At 35.7% G+C, this 21837-nt stretch overlaps 2 protein-coding genes across 4 annotated transcripts in view; both read right to left on the reverse strand.

Moving 5' to 3' along the window:
• Positions 1 to 19899, reverse strand: part of LOC5579949 (histone-arginine methyltransferase CARMER) — a 165638-nt gene extending 145739 nt beyond the window's left edge. For all 3 annotated transcript variants that reach the window (XM_001652188.2, XM_021854388.1, XM_021854387.1), the window contains exon 1: positions 19600 to 19899. The gene's annotated coding sequence lies outside the window, so the exon portion shown is untranslated. The remainder of the gene's footprint in view (positions 1 to 19599) is intronic.
• LOC110679533 lies at positions 5557 to 18558 on the reverse strand. Its single transcript, XM_021854390.1, has 2 exons — positions 17841 to 18558; positions 5557 to 5688 (listed from the first exon to the last, which is right to left on the reverse strand). The coding sequence occupies exon 1, from the start codon at positions 18444 to 18446 to the stop codon at positions 17997 to 17999; it is 450 nt and encodes a 149-aa protein (XP_021710082.1). The 5' UTR covers positions 18447 to 18558; the 3' UTR covers positions 5557 to 5688; positions 17841 to 17996.
• Positions 19900 to 21837: the final 1938 nt, after the last annotated feature.

A 21837-nucleotide genomic window follows, 5' to 3' on the forward strand; every position in this document is an offset into this window, starting at 1 on the left:
AGGGTGGCCACCAAATATCCATTTTGAAATTCCCGCTTTTTTCCCGGTTTTCCCGGTATAATTTTCTAAATTTTCCCGGTTTTTAATTGAGGGGCCCAAATGCAAAAGGGTGACCCTTTGGCCGGTTTTTTTTTAATTGAATATACCAAAAAAACTGATTTTGTCATCCAATATAAATCCAATATAATAAAAAAAAACTATACTATTCGTAGAATATTACTTGTTTTTTGGCTCCCGTAAAACGGAACAAAAAAAATAAGTCGATTTTCTCAAAACTGAGTTTTTGATCCCCGCAATTGTGCCAATAGGGCGGTTTCTACTCTTGGTACTTTTGTTTCATTTTTACATGGGTTTATTTAAAAGCTACCAAGTCCATATTTATCAACTGTCAGCTGTCCTGGTAAACGTTGTATTGACCAGTAGGCCGTAGTGGCTTTGACAAAAATCCCGAAGTTTACGTCCAATTTGCATTTCCAGTTTTTTCAACTTTCTCGGAGGATTTATAAAAATATCATTCTTCAAACACACTTTGGAGTCCTTGATGAAAAAAGTGAAAGCATTGTTCACATCGATCGTTACTTTCTCAAGCCAACTCGTGACATATGTTGAAGCATGTGTCTTACCTTACTTATTTAATTTTTAGCCGATTAGATAATGATTGATACATTAGAAGCTCTTATAAATGAAGCATTGTTGTCAAAAATACTCAGATTTTTCGATGTTTTATTCAGTAACTAAAGAAAATTATGAATCCAATATGTTTGAGTGCAATAAATTTTAAAACTCTGATTCAGAACTTCGAGTCAGATAAGCTAGAGAACAGTAAGACTGACAGTAAGAGAAAAAAAAAAATCATAAAATGTTTCGAAACATTACCAACTAATTTGAAACATTTCTAAGAATAAACTTCAACAACAAAGTAAACTATTTCTACAAGTAGTTGAATCCTTAATAATCAAATGTAATTTGTCCAAGATTATAGATGCTTAATGGAAATATCACACTTTCAACAACTTATTTAGGGCTTGAAGAAGTCCGTTCAAAATTATTTTCCCGGTGACCATCTGAAATTCCCGGTTTTTCCCGTCTTTTTCCCGATGGATTCAAATTCCCGTCTTTTTCCCGCTTTTCCCGTTTTTCCCGGTTCGGTGGCCACCCTGTGATGTGTAAATATGTGATGGAATGAAATTTTGCATAAAAATGTTAGCTAGCGCCATCTTTCTAAGTGGTCAAGATTCTGGGATATCTGTAAAATAATAGTTTTATGTACATCAGCGATGCCTGGTGGCAAAATTTTTAATTTCATTTGATTCAAAACAGATAACTTTTGAGTCACTGAACAACTTTGCCGAAAACGCAACCTTTCTAAAAGATCAGGCTCCTGATATATCTGCAAAACAAAAATTCCATGCGCCGCCTGGTGGCATAATTTTGATTTAACTAGCTAGAACAATGATAGACCTTGAGTGGTCGTCAGGCTCCTTATATATCTGCAAAACAAGTTTTGTGCTCACTAGTGCAACATTTTGATACAACATACTCGAAAACTATAGCGTTGAATGAACAACGTTGCCGAAGACGCCATCTTTCTACACGGAGAAATCAGACTACCCAAAAAATAAGTTCTTATTACTCAAATTTTGGTAAACTGCATTTAGTTTTTACCCACGGTTGGGTTGTTTTGCCTCTCTCGCAACAGCAATGTTGTCAAAACCAGAGAGAGACGCACTGACCCAGCGTTGAATTTCAATGGAATAAGCCAAATTTGGGTTCTTTCGAGTTTACCTAACGTTAAGTTGTTTTAACCCATCCCGGAGACTTCGAAAGCTAACGCTGGGTAGATTTTTTTTTTGCACTGAGTTGTTTGTTTTGCCGCTGTTAAATGGAAACAACCTAATGATAGGTATTTACCAGTTAACTAAAAATTTGGTTTATCCCACGGAAGAGCCGAATTGCGTCAAAAGAAATCAAAGTTGGGTTGATTTGCGGCTCCGTGTAAATAGTCAGGCTCCTGAGATATTTGCAAAAAAAATTCTCAGACATACTAGCGCCGCCTGGTGGCAGAAATACGCATCTGAATGACCACCTCATGTCAGCCCTTGATCTCCTTAACAACTTTGTCTAAGATTATTATTATTATCTTTATTAAGGACATGCATAGCGTTAGACCGACTCGTTAGCACTCTCGCTCCCGTATACCACGGGTATATACGCATAATATCAGGGTTGCTCCCATCAACTCCGGCGGACTCAAGCTGCGTCGAAGCAGGTCTTCTCCCCTTCCGTTTTTTCATATACACTGCTGTCTACAGAAAAGCTGCCGCTATTACCGAAAAAAACATCTGGAGACGAAAGGATGTTTACCCTATCTGAAGGGTGCAGAATCCTCCGGTCGGCCGCCAACGTGGACCTCCCCTCAGTGGCCAGAGTTCACTGGTACGGAGACATTTGTTTGCACTCATCGAAACCAAACATAGACAACGCAATTGCAAATCAGTTTCGCGCAGGTGACAATTAATCGTTTCTTAGGGCTACCGTCCTCGATTGGCTACATAACAAGTATCGATGGGTCACTCTCGAACCTTGGTGTCGGTTTGGGAGTTTCGGCCTCCGACATTTCACTAAGCATTAGTCATGCTCCGTTTTTCCGCGGAAGCCGCTGCTATTTTCATAGCAGCCACCATACCATCCGACCGATCAGTATTAATCCTTACAGATTCAGCAAGCGTGATTTCTGCCTTGCAATCTAAAAGGCCCACACATCCATGGATTCAGGGAACGCTGGAGAATGCTCTGCCGAACACAACCTACGCATGGATTCCCGGACATTGTGCGATACCCGGAAATGTAGCTGCCGATAACTTCGCCGGGACAGGCCATTCTTCTCCTCTTTCGACGAAACGATTCCTTTCGATAACGTCAAAAGATGGATTTCGAAAACCTTTAAGAACGTATGGGGTACTGAATGGGCTCAGTCTTACTCTCAGCACCTGCGAAAAATCAACCGAAAGCTGGGTCGATTGTCCTCTTCTGCACAATCAACGAGTCATCTCCAGTTTAAGAACCGGGCATACGCGGGTTTCTCATAACATGGATGGACGTGGTCCTTTCAGACAGAATCTGTCTGAATATGCTCTATTTGTGGTGTTCAGAACTCCGTCAAGCACTTTTTTATATGTACATGTCAACAATAAGAATCAGCCCGGAGATCCTTCGGAATTTCGGGAAGTATCCGCAGCGCACTAGGAAACGAGGCGGCCACCGTATTCACTTTAATAGGGTTCCTAAAAGCTATCAACCTGTACGGACAAATATGACCCAACACTACAAGCCATCTTAGTCCGGCTAAGTAGATGTCCACCATCAAACTCGGCGGCTCTACGCAATTAGGTTATCAAATTTTTCAAAATAAGGAAGTTTCGGATTATGCGGTGCGAATTTACAATTAGGATATTTCAAATTAAGACTGTCTGTGGGTGTTACATGTATAGCAACGACGGGACGATTGTCCAGCGAGTCAGCTAAAATAGCGTTACTCTGTGTTTGGCGAGACCCCTTGGTTGGGCTCGAAAGGGGCACCCATCAAGGGTCCTCTTCTTCATTCGAGATATTTCATACTGATCATGGAAAACCAAGGGTGTTGTACATGTTGAATATGAGTTCATAGAAAATTGAATGTTGAGATAGCATCAACAATGTGGAGGTATAAGCAGCATGATATAGGGTAGTTTGCTGTACAACAAGGTTCTTTGTTTAATTTGTACAGGCAAGTTTAAAATTAACCTTTTCCTATTGTTCTGAACCAACATTTGGATTACATCATTTAAAAATAACAATTGAAGAATTTTGATGAAAATTGAATTTCACTAATATGACGTTTGAGTGGTGCGAATTCATTCGTTGCCATGGTCACGTAAATAACATGGCACCGCTCAAACGTCAGATAGTGAAATCGTGCATCGGTCCATTCCTTATGAGCACTTCGACAGTTATTAACTGAGAGCTTGCTTTGCCTAAGTTACCATTTTCGCATTCGTATATCGTGTGGCAGGTACGATGATACTCTATGTCCAGGGAAGTCAAAGAAAATTCCATTCTGATCGGGAATCGAACCCAGACACCTTCGCCTTCAGCATGGCTTTGCTTTGTAGCCGCGGACTCTAACCACTCGGCTTATAAATTGTTCAAAAAGTTCAAAAGTTGAGCGAGAAATGAACTCTAGGAGTTTAATATGTTGTATGTTTGAATGTCGATAAGAGTACGAATATGGGAATTGGGTCAATTTTTGTCACAAATTCAATACATTCCAGTAGGCATTCAAAAGATGAAAGTGAATTGAAACAGTTTCTGGTTGTCGAATAACAATGCCCTGTACAAACATGTATTTGAGTCACTGTAGTTTTACTTGAACATATATGTATACAACATCGCCTCAATTGGACAAAATATGGAAATTGACCATATAACTCTGGGTAACCGTTCACTGAGGCAAAAATCTCGCATGATTTTCATAAGATCACACTAATGAACGCGTTTTTTATTATTTTTTTGTTGGTTCATAAGACACTTGCGTATTTCATTCGACGAGATTGAGATTCATAAGACAAGTGTAATTTTTTCATAACAATCAATTGTCAATGTCATAAGAACGCTTATGAACCCCATTGCTCATCATTGTGAAGAACCACGTGAGGCAAATTTTCTCGGTACAGCCATTTTTTTACTATCAGAAATTCAATATGGCTTCCGAAATGGACGTGTTTGCTGATTTGTCGCTAGCTGACTCCGTTTCTAATGCATCAAAGGGTAAATATTTTCTATTTATCATCAATTCCACTGTAACTAACACTTTCTTTCAATCAGATTAAGGAATTGGATCCAAAGAATAAGATTTTTGAATGAAAATTCAAAACAATTTGTATGACGCGTAAGAAATCACAACCCCCCCCTCATCCATTAATCCGCCCCTAACGTAAACCTGCACCAATTCTGGCGTTCTTCACAACTTTTCTCAATAATGTTTCGCTGCTATAATATACTTCTTCGCGTTCAAAATAGGTTAGCCAACTAGAGAAAATCGAATTTTCATCCATTTTGTCGTATCGCAAATCGATTCTTATGCTTACACAGCAAAAAAAGTTGTTGAATATTACATCGAAACCGCTGCAACCAAGTCATTCCCTCGGTCGTGTCATATTACACAGCCCGACGTACTCGCGAGCTATTGGTGTAATAAACACGACCGATGTAATTTTTCCGATGTAATAATTTCAACGTACATAATACGATGTAATCGACGCGATGTAATATGAAAGCTATGTAATCTAAGCAATTGAAAAGAAAAAAAGTAATCTCAAATTCTGTTCAATGGTTGATTAAATTGCTTTTTTATCCTTTTTCGATCTTAAATCATATTTATGATTTAAAATCGAGTTTTTCGCTTGCAGATTGAGTTATTTAGTATTGTAATTTTGGAATTGTTAAAAGCAATTTAATCAACCATTGAAGAGAATTTAATAGGAGAAAATAAAATATGTTTGAAACAAAAAATATCAGTACAGTCATTTAAATCATCAATTATTTTATTGCATCATTTATAACATTTTTGTTGCATTGAATAGTTTTTCAAATGATGGAGCAGAATGGCTGGGAAGCTTCAACAGAGCCCGTTCATGTTTTCGCACCGATCTAAAAAAAGGAAAGAAAATACCGAATTATTATATAAGTACATATTTAGGATTTTAGTATTCTACATTAACGGATCGACAAGTCTATAGTAAATATTCGAGGAAGTATTGTTAGGTGAAACGGAAGTTTTATTCGAATATTTCACAGAAATGTCATTTTGATTTAGGAAAATTCCTAAATGCAAAGGTTTCAACTAATTCGCTTCAGGAAATTCTCCTACCATAACTTCGCCTGACATTTTAGAAATTCTGAAACAGTTTTCTCATCTAATAATTTTTGAGGAATTTTTCTTCTGGTCATACTGTTGAAATTTCAACCGAGATCCCTCTGAGGTTTTCAAGTTTATTTTCGTTAGATAAGCGCTTCGAGAATGGATTACCTGCTTTGCTCTTGTCCACAATGGATCAGCAGAAATTTTCTCGTTTTATTTTGTATGGGGAAAGGCTTCCAGTTTCTTGTAAATGAAAGCAATAATCGAAAAAATATTTGGTATGCGTGATAGTCACTATCATTTCGTACATCCAGTACCAAATATATTTTCATAAATAGTTCCCAATTTTGAAAAATAATTCGTTAGATGCATTTCGCCATACAAATATTTTTCGTGTTACCTTTTAGCGATTTTTCGTGCATAGACACTAGTGCATGTGCGTCTCTTACTTACCCATTCCACCATGAATTCCACTACAGATTCCTCTTGAAGTTCAAATAATTGTATTAGGTGATTTGCACAATGCAGTAAGATTTTCCAAACTAGATATTGAAAGGACCATCGAGTAAAGGTGGTGCCGAGACACATAACACACATTTTTAAAATGTTTGAACTTTACATTATTTTAATCAATTGCTTTCATAAAAGTAATTTCACCACTAAAATATGTATTTTAAATATAATTCTTAGAATAAACCCTCGAGGATTTTTTATGCAATTCGAGGAAGAAACTGTGATTGGATTTTTAAAGAAATTCTTACGAAAATAGCTGTAAAAATAAGGTACCGCGGGGTAAGTGGGTAAATGGGGTAAGTGAAAATAATTTGCATAATTTACTAAATATGTGAATTAACGTTTTAAACTCATGTGTAAACCTTCGAGGCCATTCAGAACATTACGATAGGTAAGAGATTCCTGAGATTTTTCAACCATTATTGCATAATAGAACGAAAGATTGTTAACCTGTTAAATATAACTCCGTAACAAGTTGGCGGCGTGCAATCTTATTTTAATATTTTCAGCGGAAAAAAGTTGCGGAAAATAATTTTCTGTACCACTTCTAAGTTGTCCCCTCTGACAGTTTTAAACTGCAATAAAAAATGTTTCAGAATTAATTCGACATAGAACTAAAAACAACTAAATTGAAACACCGTCAATTTTCCAATCACGTGGGGCAAGTGAAAAGTTTCTTATTAGGCGGCATCCATTTATTACGTAACGCTAAAATTTGAAATTTTTGACCCCCTGCCCCCCCCCCCCCCCCTAACGCTTTTTGTATGAAATATTTCAAATTTTTGTATGGACCGTAATGCTTGAGCCTACTCACCCCCTCCCCCTAGAGCGTTACGTAATTTGTGGATGCCGCCTTAGAGATTGAATTTGTGTTTTCTCCTTAGGTAGCTATAAGGATACAAGGTTCGCAATTATCATAGCACGACAGAATGTGCTGATAATTCAAGAAACACTATACTCAAAGTATTAAAAGCTATTATCATGGAACTTCTCTAAAAAGGGTTGCCAAATATTACGATATTAACATGTTTACTTTGGACAGCCGATTAAAAGGAAGTCGTTGATTGAAAACTTCCAATATAAGAGAACGCACGTAAATCTCGTGGAATGTCTATGTAAAGCTAGTTCAAAATATAAAAAATGGTATATAGGCGTATCCACATATAAAATTCTAAATACTTTATTGAAGTATTCCGTTTGATTTCTCCCGAAGAGTTATCCGACGTCATGTCCAATTTTCTTGACAAATAACGAGCGATGTAAATTCTACAGAGCAGAAATGCAATTGCTGTCCCATGATGTGAGAACTAACATTGGAAATGTTGCAGTTATAATGTTGTCGAATCATTTCAACAAACATAACTAAACAGAAGAAAATTCGAGTAACAAGAATAAAATTTTCTTTGCTTACATGTTACTTATGTTATTGTTCATTGGGACGCCTTAACAAATGTTAAAGGCAATAGAAATCGTGAAAATAACTGTTAGTTTTCGAATTTATTGTTCAAAACGATAAACTTTTCACTTGCCCCACTCTTAGGGTAAGTGAAAAGTAAGGAGACGTTTTTCAAAAACTTTTTCTTGGCTTTTTTCTTAAATTTTTCATAAAAATAAACTTCAGCATACTGCTTATATTTGGTGGGAGTCAAGCTAAAAAATATACATGACCTCATTTGTTTTAATTTAAAGTCTCTAGGATTTGAAGAATCTCAACTATGCGAAATCCATTACCCACTTGCCCCACGGTACCTTACCTAACAAATCTGACTTATGACCTTCTTGAGAAATTTACTTTTATAAAGTTTTGACACATCTCAGCAAAAATTGCTTAACACTTTCAATCCCTTTTAAATAAATAAAAATAATTCAAAATACAAATTCAATTGAAAAAAAATACTGGATTTTCAGCCCACTGCTGATGTATTGCAAAAGGAAATGGTGGGTGTCGTGGGAAAATCTCTTAACGAATTTCTAAAATAATCTGCTTTGCGTATTTTTTTTATAGAATTTCAGTATTGGAAAATCCCATACTCTCTTAAAAAACAAGTTACACAAAATCGATCTCTTCTGGGCCAATACACCGTGTGTGTTATTTTCTCACATTCTGATAATCGATGTTTGCTGAATTTTGCTTTTTTAACAACGAACAAAGATGCTTAGTATTGCAGAGCTTCTTTATGTGTCATATACTTTGCAAAATAGAAGAAGAAATAATCCCAGGAGCAGTTTTTTTTTTTCAGAATTTGTAATGGGTTCGTCTACTTAATATTAGGATTACCTAACGTGTGGAAATCAATTTTCCACTTACTTTGTCGTGTTGCTGCTTGATTTACAATAATAGCAAAGTACTATTGCATATCGAGTTGTGACACGACGAAGAATAAAAATCTGATTTTCACACGTTGGTCAAGCCATTTTCTAAAGCAAAACAGATTAATGAAATATGCAATAGAATTGAACCACAGACAAACAGACGTCACACTCTCATTATTGGCCATCGACCACCTTTTTAACGGTCGGTTCAAAAATATGGTAGATGGCCGATTCACCACCCGCAGCGCTCGCATCGTTTTTGTTCGTGTTTGACGTTTGCACACTACCGCCATCTGTTGGCCTATCAGCCAAATACACCGATTTTAGCATTGGGCATACATGTCCTCGTGACTATGATTTTGATCGACATTTGTTCTAAGTGTTACGTCTGTTTGTCTGTGATTGAACCATTGTTCTCCTTTTATTAATTCATATTTCTGTCATTTTTATTATTTTTTTCTTTTTATATTTTCCGATCTCCACAATTGTTCATTGTCGTACTTCCTTCTGGAGACTTCTAAAGAAGCTGCCGCATTATATGGGATGTGAACGATGGTGATGATTTTGTTCCGATCTCACTCAGTTCTAGCGAAATTCTATCTGAAAATTTAATTCCGTATTGTTTTCAAATTAGTTGAATAATTAGCAATTTATTACCTTTCATTATCATTCAAACGGTGTGAAATCCATTCTAGCCTTATGTGTTCGAGTTCTATAGATATTTTAATGCTTTATAAGGGAAAATTTATGAAATTCTTTTTGCCTGAGTGCAGGGAATCCACTCAAAATCAGTGTTCAAATCCCGGATTTTTTCCAGATGTCCAAAAGTTTAAAACCGGATTATCGTAGTTCTACAACTAAATATTTTTTAGACATTTTAGTGGAAAATTTTGATATATGATTTTCAAATTATTTGGGTTTAAACTATAGATTCTGAACCAATGTTTTCAAATATTTTTTTTACCGATCAAAAAATCTATGTAGTTTAATAACATCAGAATACCATTTCATTTTTATGCTATAAATTGTCAAATATTGAAAATATTAGCAATACCATTGCATGCATAAATGTTGAATTATACATAATAGAGGTTCATTAGAATCTAATCACTAATTCTTAGAATGCTTGTTTTTGAATATCAAATATTAGTTAATACAAATCATTGGCAACTTTTTCGCTGTCATACAAAATGCTCAATTTTTTAGGACTTAATGTAAGAACTTTATGAATAAAAAATAAAGAAAATTTTAAAATACTGTGGATTATAATCGTTTTAAATTTTGAAATAGTTCTGAATAAACAGATATAAAACAATGATTGAGAATATAAAAGACCTAGAGATGTTTTATGCAAACTATCATGAATTGTCAGAACTAGCTGAAGTTACTCTTAGACCAGGTTTTTGTATTTTAGATGTACCGTAAAACGGAGCGAATAGAAAAAGTGGGGCGAATAGAAACATGGCGATCTACAGTTAGAATAGTCACATTTCTGTAATTATAAACTTTAAAAACCTACTGAAATATATTTTCCTCCATTAGTTCAATAGCAACAGAGTAGCGATAGCCCATTTTCAAATAAAAAAAAAATACATTTATTATAAAAAATAATAAGAAGAAAATATCAAAATCCCAACCATTTTTGACATCTTGAAACATTCGCCATTTTTGTCGATTTCCAAAATGAATAAAAATTGAAATTGTTTTTGATAATTTTATTTTTTTTTCTTCACTAAGTAAATACATTTTGATATTTCATCAAGATGCACTTGAAAAAGTGGTCATTGTTTCATTTCAATGGAAAAAGTATTGATATTTACTGAACAGTGTTTCTATTCGTCCCATTTCGGGATGAATAGAAACATACATTTCCATAAATATTTGGATATTACAATTATTATTTTTCAACAGCAGTTGGGGTCTCAGCTAAGGAAGACGTGACCCATATTTGATGCTAATAAAATTGGTTTTTATCCACACGGTTCAAGTTGTAGACATTGAAACATGTCGGAGAGTGTTTCTATTCGCCCCATTTGGCGGTATCAATTCGAATTTTTGTCAAAAAATAATACATTTCACTTTGGAATTCGTTCATGAAAATATTTGGTATGGTCAAATAACCCTCTTCTTCTTTCTGGCGTGACGTCTCAACTGGGGCTGAGCTTGTTTCTCAGCTTAGCCACGAAAATCAAGAATGTTTATCAAATGATCTGAAAGTGCCTTAAATCTTCGAATTCAGATATGAAAAAATAGTCTATTTGATCTTAAGAAAAAAATATCCTTTCCCTTAAATGGGATTCAGAAGTTCTGAAGAGCGTTTTGTATGTTTTCTTTGGAGAAATCAGGGCTGGTAAAATTAAAAATAAGAACTTTATAAACCTCTTTCTTGAAAAAAAAAACAAAAAAAAAAGAGAAAGCACGAGATGAGATTCCTATGTTGAACAGAAATTTTTTTAAGTTTAATTTCAAGTCCCTATTTGGAATTTCTCATGACATTACGACAAGTAGAACAGCTCGATTTACTATAGATTTCTTTCACATATTACTCCGCAGATCTCTTCAGGAGTTTGTTTTGAAATTTGTCACGAACTTTCTAAGTAATAGAGGTTCCATGAATTTCGTTTTTATACCTTTGAAAATTCAATCTCAATTTTTTCTAAGGATAATCACATCAGGAATCATCCATCAAAAAATATTCCATTGATTTCCCTAGGACTTTCTCCAGCTGCTCTGAAAGCTTCAAGAATTGAAAGTTCCTTCATGAATGTCTCCATTTTTTATTTAATTTTTTTTTTAATGAAGCCTTCAAATATTGTTTCATCCAGCGAAAGATCAAGGAAATTTTTTAGATCATGAGAAAATAAAAAAAAATGCGTTGAATTTTGAAAACAAAAGTGTGTGAGTTCCAAGTACGCCTTGATGGATTTCTACTAGTATCTCTGGAAGACTGTCTAAATTTTTGATAAAATTCTTAATAAAATATTTTAACAATATATAATTAAGATTGAGTAGTTTCATTTGACAAAATATTTGAGAATTGTTTGAATCGCAGCAACAATATTTTATGATATGCTGGAGACAACCCAAGAGAAGTTTCCGGAGGAACTTAATGAGGAATCGTTTGTCAAATAAATCGAGGAATTCTTGGAAACATTTATAATAGATATCATTAAATAATTTTTGAAGCAATTCCTGAGAGTAATAGTGGATGAATATTTGAAAAATCCTTATGAAAATGCCTGTAATAAATGAAAAAATCGGCTTAGGAGTTATTGTAGGATTTTGTGAAAAAATGTCGAAACGACTTTTTCCAAAAACTCTGGAATAAACTTTTGTGGAGGCGTTGGAGTGCTCTAGGTTTTTGGACCAAATTCTGAAGAAATTTCTCTCAGCATCCATTGAAAAATCGCTGGTAGCATCTCTGGAGTATCTGAAAGTATTGAAGAAGTAATCACTGGAGAAATTACTAGGATTATTGAAGTATTCCTCGCGAGATCTAAGAATAATATCAATAAGAACTTGTGGAATAGTTGCTTAATAGTTTTTGGAGTTTCTAGAATTTTGCGTTAGCATTCACTGCAAGTATATTAAAAAAGTGACTTTAGAGATATTTTTTATTGAAATAGAGACATTAGAGACCATTACCGAAAATAGAGACTTACATTAAAATAATGACCAAGACTTCAAAAGAAAATTATCTTACTTGAAAAATCTGCTATTTGTCGTGCCTGTTGTAATTTTCCCTACGAAGTTTATTATTTTTATATAATAGACGAAAAAACTTGTATTTACTTTTTTTATTTTTTTTTAATGTTTTCAACTTATTGTCTGCTCATGAACAACACCCATCTGGAGTTGTAGTTTCTTTTACCAATTTGGCAATCTTAAAATTCCCTGTCTAAACATGTTTTATATTGAATAATTAAAAATCGTTGAAAGGACTGAACATGTTAACTAGTGTTTTGATAGCGGCGCAGCCGAAACAAATTTTGATTGAAGAGATTTTGTGTCATAAAAACGACATATTCTACCATCTATTACTGTTTCAAAATAATTTCCCTGAGTGTAGCTGAAATTCCCTGAGAATTCCAGTTTTTTTCCAGGTTTAAAAAAAATCCCCTGATAATTCAAGGTTTTCCAGTTTTTTTCCAGGTAGTAGACACCCTGAACTGTCAATCAATCTTCTATTTGAACTAAAAATATGATGTAGGGGAAAATGGGGCAGTTTGGCCACCTTAAGGAAAAGCCGATAAAAGTGCTGAAATTCACGGATAAATTATTGATTTTTCAAAATTTGGCATTTTTCGGGCGATATGAGCACCCCATTTTGATTGCAGAATAATCTCATATAATCTAAAAATTTAATTATGTTGTTACTACACTTGAAAGTTATTAGTATTTATAAATACTCCGTACAAGAAGATATAATTTTTTAAGAACATTCTAACAGTCAAACATCATCATTCTGAAATGATGATATTTAAAAGAGTAATTTGGGGCAATATGGGCAGTTTTTTCCAATATCATTTATTTATTTCTCTTCGAGTTTTGAGCACTGACTTGTATCATGCCTATTGCTTCATTTCATCATATGCTTTGGGGTTGCATGTTATTTCAGATGAAATTTCCAGAATTTATGCAGTTTTCAAGGGGTGTTCATTTCACCCCATTGGCCAAACCGCCTCGACTATCCCTAATCTTTCGCAGAATACTCGATAAAAAAGGTTGATATAAGCCCCTATACATAGGAACTTATAGAAGAACTTATGAAGAATTCCTGGATGATTTTCTGGAAACTGCTAGAAGAATTTATAAAGTATTTTGCAGTGAAATACTTCTTGGAGAACCTCCTGAAACTTGGAGAAACCTATAGAATCTCCTGAAGAAATACTGGGGGAATTCCTGAAGGAACTCTTCGAGGAATTCTTGAAGGAATTTCTGGATAAATATTTGAAGAAACTTTCAGGAATTTCAGAGGAATGGTAGCATGGGAGTTGTATTCCTGTGGCAATTTTCCTAGTAATTTTTGAGAGAAATGCTGGTGGAATTCCTGACAGAAATCCTGGTGATACACCATGGAGGACCTTGGAGTTCTGTTTCAAAGGTGGAATACCTATAGAAACTTTGAGAAGAACTCTAGAGGAATTTATGAATGAACTTATAGTGGAATTCCTGACGGAAATCCTAGTGGAATCTGTTGGAATCGCGATACTGTCGCACCTAGGTAGAAGAGCATTTGAGCGCGTCGGTTGAGAAGCATGCGTCATCGTAGGTAAAAGTATGGAAGATTCGTTGAGAGAGGTATGATATTTGTGTATGGTGTTGAATTGTAAATGTATACCCGGTTTGAATAAAGCGAATGCTGATTGAGGTATCAGTCAGTATCTGTCTGGGTGATAGGTACAACTTCTGCAACAACCTTCTTTCTACCTATATGATTTTCAATCGGTTTTGGACGGGCCAGCCTCGCTAGGATCTGCGTGGTCTCAGCGGAACAGCTTCTCAACAGAATCCTTGGAGGAACTCCTGGGGGCATTCCTGGAGAAATTCTCGAAGGAACTTCTGGATGAATTCCTGAATGAACCCCTAATGGAATTACTGGATAAACTCCTGGACAAATTTCTAGGGAACTCCTAGATGAATTCCGAAAGGTATTATCAAAGCAACTTCTTATGGAATTACTTGAAGTATTCCTGGATCCCGCGTAAATTTTTTGGGGAAGTCCTGGAGGAATTTCTAGAGTTATTTCTTTGACAGTTCCTGTAGGAACTACTGGTCGATTTCTTGATGTAATTCGTGTAAAAATTAATGAAAAAAACTTGGTGGAATTGCTTGATAAAATCAGACAGAATTTCTGATGGAACTCATGAAAGAATTTCTGAAGGAATCCCTTCCAAGGGGAACTCTTGTAGAAATCCATGAATAAATCTTTTGGTGGAATCCACAGGGAAATCCTGGAGGAATTCCTTATTTAATTCGTGAAGCATCTTATAACTCTTCGGTATATTTTCGAAAAAAAAAGTCCTAGAAGAATTCCTGAAGGACCTCCGAGACGCATTCTTGAAGGAACTACTTCTCAAAATTCTTCGAAAACATTCTACAAACATTTTTTTTTTAATTATGGTGGATTTTGATGGCTAACTCGATGGTCCCTTGGCAGGGTGTCGACTCAATTTGGAAAATAAAATTCCCTGACTTTCCCTGACCTTCCAGTCGTTTTCCAGAAAAATTCCAGAACATTGATTTCCTTGATTTGAACCGAAATAAGTACGATTTGTACAGAACAATTTTGGGCTTTCTACTAGCTGATTAAACATTTTTTTATAAAAGACGTAAAACTTTTGCTCAATCTGCGCGGCGTGTGAAATGAGACGGGTCTAATGAGATGACAATTGTCGAATCGCTCCCATTTGATTAACATTAGTCGCCTCACGTCACTCGAGGTGAGGGCAACTCGGGTCGATTCACACGCCGCGCAGCATAAGCACAACTATTAAGATTATCCATCATGCTTTTTTAGTGGAAGAAAATTCTCCTGATTGTTTTTTTTTCCATGTAAAATTCCAGCTATTGCCAAAGAACTTTCTTGGAGAATTGAATCGAGGAATTCATTATAGATTTCTCAGAAATTCATCTTAAAATTATTAAACGTATTTTGCCAGATATTCTTTCTCTAAGAATTATTCTAATATTTACTCCAGAAGCTCCTCATTTTTTTCTCCAATCATATATCTTTAATACCTTAATGAACATTGGCGTAAACAGAAGGGTGGGGTGTAAGGGGATTCTAAGCCTCTATTAAAAATGTTCAATGGATTATCGAACAATGTCAATGGATTATCAAACAGACTCCTTTAGATTTTTCAAGGAATTGTATGAGGCGTCTAAGAATTTCTGGAGAATTTACTAAAACTAAAATAAATACTTAAACACGCTCCTGATAAAAATCCTGAAGTAACGCTTGGACCCTAATCGAGCACATTTTCCAAAATATCTGAAAATTTTAAAATTAATATGATTTCTTGTAGAGGGTATTTTTTTATCATCGGGCGATTTGGGCCGGAGGTTCTCCGATTTGTATGAAATTTTCAGCAGAGGTAGAGCTCGTGGATACATGACCAAAAGTAAAATTCAAAAAAATTATAGTGGCTTATTTTCGCGGAAAACTATAGATGAATTTTCGCGATTTCCCTATTTGTCATGGTGAAAAATTTTCCGGGAAATGTTTTTCTTTTTATATTTTTAATAGATTGCTGAGAAAATTTCCTTTTGATTTTACTAAAAGACTTTTGTTCTACGATGCATAGTTCAGGAGATATGATTTTTTGAAATTTGAGGTATATAGGGAAATCGTGAAAATTCATCAAGAGTTTTCCAGAAAAATAGGCCACTATAATGTTTTTGAATTTTATTTTTGGTCATATATCCACGAGCTCTACCTCTCGTGAAAATTTCATACAAATCGGAGAACCTCCGGCCCAAACCTGTCCGATAATTTAAAAAAAATGCCCTAGTATGATTTCTAAAGCAAAATATCAGTTTCAATCAGAAATAGAATGAGGATAATATGCCCTAATATCTTATTTTCTTCAAAATTTTCAAGAGCACAAAGCTAGAAATTCAAACAGTTGGTCTTATTCTATGAACGTCGTAAGGTGAGAGTTTTTGATCTCGTATAGTGAGGTGGTTATACTCGACTCGAGTGAAGTGATTCGCCATGCAAACCAAATGGGGTCTCACTTCATTCAAATCGAGTATTGTCACCTGGCTATACGAGACCAAGAGTTCTGACCTCACGCCACGCGTAGAATAAACCTAATTATTCAGAGATGATGAACTGATCGATTGATCACCACCAGCAAGTAACAAATCGATCTGTTTTTGTTTTGTAATTGGGTTTTTTATAGATATCCTTTGATTAGTTTGCCTTGGATATATTGAGCAAACTTGTAAAGATTGACATTTGACTTTCATTAAATCTATTTTTCTCAAAATTTTGAGCAAAATGCGCGGAACGTGACAATCAGTTGTTGTAGTTGATTCTTTTTAATTCAGAAAATTTTGAATTCTGAGGATAAGTATAGGTAATAATGTACATTTCACTCTTCTATGCATAATAGCGTTTTCTCAATGGTGAACTGTTATAGTGAAAGATTGATTATCCATTTGTTCCATAAATCGTATTGAAAGTAATAATTACTAAATATTGTTTTATTTAGTTGACCTAATCGATGCAAACAATCGACGCGGTTCTCCCTGACCTCTAGTGAAATTTCCTGACTTTCCCTGACTTTCCAGGTCAAAAATTGAATTCCCTGACATTCCCTGACTTTCCAGGTTTTTCCAGGTAGTCGACACCCTGCTTGGATCGCATTGATTTCGTGTTCTGTAACTCGACACCTCCCTAACTCGATGGTCCCTTCAACAGTCACTATTGATATTATCAAGGCCAGAATTCACAGTGAGTGAAAAACTTTATAGTACTAGAACACCATAGGAGACCGCTAAACATTACCTAATCATAGAATGGCTTTTTGCTCTATTAAATTAAGTAGATACTTCTGGATCCATTTAATCAAAATTTCTGCTGGATTTTTTAGAGTTATTTTCTAGAGAATTTTTTTAAGGAACTCCTAATTTCCTTCATTGACATTAAAATCTTGAAGATACTCTTGAAGGAACGCCTGGAGAAATTGCTGAAAGAAATATTTGAGAAGTTCTTGGAGGAATCCCTGAAGGAACCACTGAAGTAAAGTCTGAATGGACTCGTAATGGAATTATTGAAGGAATCTTTGAAGGTTCTGTTATACCTCCTGTGTTGCAATAAATAACACAAAGAAATTAAACTGAAAACTTCACTAAGTAGGCTTCAAGTGTGGAATTAGGAATCGTATTTCCGACTAATATTAAACCAATCACATGCGATCAAGAAATAGCTTGATTGCGAATCGCTGCATAGAGGGATCTATGTGGTGACCGGCCGAAACAACGTAAGCTCCCGCCAAACCATCTCCGATTGACCGTTGTTTCGACCGATCACCACGATAGTTCGGAAGAAAGGGAAACATTTAATGTTCTCTCCGGACACGACACATCCCAAAACAGCAAATCTTACCTTACCAATAAGCAGTCGCATTTAAACGTTTAAACTTTGATGTTCATTTTGAAAGCCAAGTCAGCTCGATTGAAGGGAATATAGCAAAGTCCCCCCCGAGCCGCACGGTGAGGCTTCCTGCTCAGATACTCGCCCAGGATTTCGCACACCAGCTGTTCAGCTTCCGTTTGGATCTGCTGCTGATTTCGCTTCTGTTGGTTCTCGCGGTCGATGATCCGGGGCCCGGGTCACGGGCGTTTCTGCGCCGCGGACGAGGGACATTATCCAGTCGTGGTTCTCCTTGGCGATCTCCTGCTCCAGCTGTTCGATTCTCTCATCCTTGGGCTGAAGCACGTGCAGCGGTTCCTTGTACTCGTTGGCATGAACCTTCAACCGCTCGAAGCATTCGTCCTTGAAGGCCTTCGTGAGCAGCGACAGCGTTTCTTCGAATTCCTTCTCTTTCTGTTTGAGCCGCTGGCAGCTTCGTCGTGCTGTTTCTGCAGTCGGGCGGTGATCGTTCCGTGATCCTGCTGAAGCACCGACAGCTTCTTCTCGGTCAAGTCCTTGTGCGCGAAGAATGATCGGGGCCACGGATTTCTCCTGCGGTTTGACGGTTGTTCCGGACATGATTTCGTACTCGTGATCGAGCAGCTATTGCGCCAGCTGACTCATGTCGGTACTGGTCTTGCTCAGCACAGTTCGGATGTTCTGCGAAGGACCCAGATCGCCTTGTTCGTAGACTTACGTGATATTTCCTGGAGAAATTTCTGAGGCCACTCCTGGGGGAATTTTTGATGAAACTTCTGGATGACGTCCTGGGGGATCTTCTGAAAAAAAAATCCTAAAACAACTTCTGAAGGAATTTTTAATTTGTGTCAACTTACCTTTGAATCAAGTTAGGTATTATAATAAAGCCGGAACTATTAATAATTACAAATAAAAGAAGCGATCGCGGACGCGCGTGGAAGCCGCCATGACACTTCTACCGAAACCACCGAGCAGTGTCAGTGGGCAGTGTTGCGAGACTTATTATTGTATTCGTATCGCATGCGAAAAAGCATTGAGTTTGTGTAATATCACTAAAGTATGTCGGAATGACTTGGTTGCAGCTGTTTCTGTGTAATATTTATATATTTCAGATGTGAATATTACACAAGTTCAATGTGATGAAAAATTGTAAAGTTTTTTCAGTGTAATTTAGTAGCGATGTAATATAACATCAAGAAGATGTTATTTTGCACTTGAAACAAGCGGTTACGTCGAATTATTATTACATCGGCATGAATTACGTCGATGCAAATTACATTATTTTTTGCTGTGTACAGTAAAGTGCTTTAATCGAATTGCGACATGACAAAATGGATGAAAATTTGTTTTTTTCCAAGTTGGTTAACCTATTTTTTCAACGCGGATTAGTATTATTCATTCATTGAAATTTATAATCTAAAGCTCAAATTACACAAGACAGTCTTATGGAACCAAGAATGGATCAGAATGTAATTCATAAGACTGTCTATGGATTTTGTTATCAAGTCAATGCTGGTTCATAATATCATCTTACGAAATTCCTTCGAGGTGTATTATGGAAACAACATCTGTCGAAAACCATACGATGGTCTTATGAATTTCAAAGATTTTTCTTGTGTCGTAATTCCATAAGCAAATCTTATGACAGTCTTACGTTTGCTTTCCTCAGTGTTCCTTACTTCTGAATATTGGGTTTTAATTAGGCATTTACCTACAATGAAGCATGAGACTAAACAATAGACTACTCGCTTACCTTTATGCCGAATAGCTGCCCGATTAAATCGTCTAGTTGTTTGCCTTTGAACGTGTCGGATACAGAGAATGTTAATACATCGTCTGCCGGAATCCGAAGGCACATTCTGCAGCTCAAAAGGCTGAAGGATTCCATATTTAGGCAGTTCACCAGTATCTAGCACAGCCCGGAATATTGATCGTAGTTTCGGATTCACAAGGATTTCAAAAATTACAGCTCTTGAATAATTTTCCGCACATTTTCACATCACTTCAAGCACTTTGTTTTGTTCGTTTTGTTATGTTTAGGGTTGTCGCAAATTAATCGATTATTTCGATTAATCGATTAATCGACTCACTAATCGATTAATTTTTCATCGATAGCTGACTCACTTAATAATCGAAATAATCGATTAATTGACTTCGATTATTTGAAGATTTTTCCAAAATAAAATGACCAATTCAAACTACGATTATGTTTTCCTGTAAAACACTGTGTTGTGTTAAGCTAAGTATGCTGTTTCACTCAAGAAAAGTAAACAAGTTTCTTTACTGAATGGGTCAAGAAATTTCCTACAGAGAGTCCCATTTGAAATGACATTTCTCACCAACTGCGTACTGCGATCAGATAAATGTAATTTCCTGGTCCTTTCTGGGAAGAAATTCTCCTCGCATCGAGATAGGCGATTCCTTTTCTTGTCAGTAGCAAACCAGCAAACCAGTTTTCCAAACACAGTCCTATATTCCTATACTGCCGTGAATCGCAAGGCAGTCCCATCTGATTTTTTGTCCAATCTTAGTTTATACATGTTTTGAACATATATTCCTATTATTATATTATTATTATTATATTATATTATATTATTTATGACCTTTCAGCTACACTAACGAGACTGCATAATTTGTTCGGTAAAATTTGTAAAAAAAATTCCAAGTCGAATTATCTTATAATGAAATGTGACCTCATTACAGTCCCACTGCATAGTTTTGTAACGTGTTATACAAAAATTAACGGTATTTTGATCATCCTAATATTTCTCCCAAAAGGTATCAGAATGATGAGCAAAATGTGAAAGTTTCATTGATATCCAAACATGTGTCAATCTCCTAGTATTCGTTTGAATGGAACTCACTTGCGATTCACAGCAGTATATTGTCAATCAATGGCCATGGGTCATTATGTCATTGCATACGCCACAAATTTTTACTAACGTTACCATGTTTTACACTTTACAGGGAGAAGAGAAAAGTATTCTGCTCAATTTCCTTTATTCACTTTTGGAAAGATTCCACATTCAGCGTTTTCTTGATCTTCCTAAAGTATCTCTTGAGATTTTCCCACATTTTTAAACGAATGTTTACAATTAATTTATCAAAAAATCTATTTTTTTTTCTTCGTACATCGGGGTGATTTTTAGACATTGGCACTAAAAAAGAGATAGTTCTAATATTTCCTTACTAAGAAAACTAACTTTAGAAAGCGATCGTATCCATGCTGCAATAATCTTTCAGTGACCTCGGGGGCGGCGCTACAATGCTTTTAAACGCTCTCAAAAATTAATTTTTGAACCTAATTTAATTTTTTTACACTCTAATGAAAAGGTATGAGACCCTAGAATAGAGTTCTGAACAGTTTTTGTAAATTTGATCATGCTGTACACAAGGAAGTGGTATACACCTATGGTCAGAATTTCATAAGCGTGTATGGCTCACTTTTTTATTCTGATTCACAAGAGCATCAAGACATGGACGATTGATTTTGGTTATGTGATATCGGTTCTGGTAGATCTTTGTGTGGACAATTCCTGAACATCATGTTGTACCATCATTCGTCAGCTCAAAATCTATGATTTTTATCCACACTCAGAAAGACGTCATACCATAGCAAATATTAAATAGGTTATATCCGAATTCTTCATTTTATGACAAAACACGAAGATAGAACGAAATTTATATTATTTTTATACAAAAGTAAAAAAACGTAAAACCTGCGATCAATAACTAGAATCATGGAATCGGTACAGATAGGACTACATAAATTGCTCCAGAAATATCGTATGAAAGCTTCCAGAGTGATTCTCCCGTTAATTTATCCAGGAATTCATAGATTTATAAACTTGTACAGATTTTTCCACAGATATATCCTAAAATTGCTCCAGGAGTCACATTGCGAAAATTTTTCCAAAGAGATCTCTAGGAATATTTATAGCTGTGTAATCCATGTAGATGTCTCTAGGAATTTAACATGAAGCTCGAATAT

This window comes from Aedes aegypti, chromosome 3, assembly GCF_002204515.2.
Source record: "Aedes aegypti strain LVP_AGWG chromosome 3, AaegL5.0 Primary Assembly, whole genome shotgun sequence".
NCBI classification, from domain to species: domain Eukaryota; kingdom Metazoa; phylum Arthropoda; class Insecta; order Diptera; family Culicidae; genus Aedes; species Aedes aegypti.

Coding starts and splice junctions, on each gene's coding strand:
- LOC110679533 (XM_021854390.1), bottom strand. CDS start 18,446: ATGTCCGGAACAACCGTCAAACCGCAGGAGAAATCCGTGGCCCCGATC.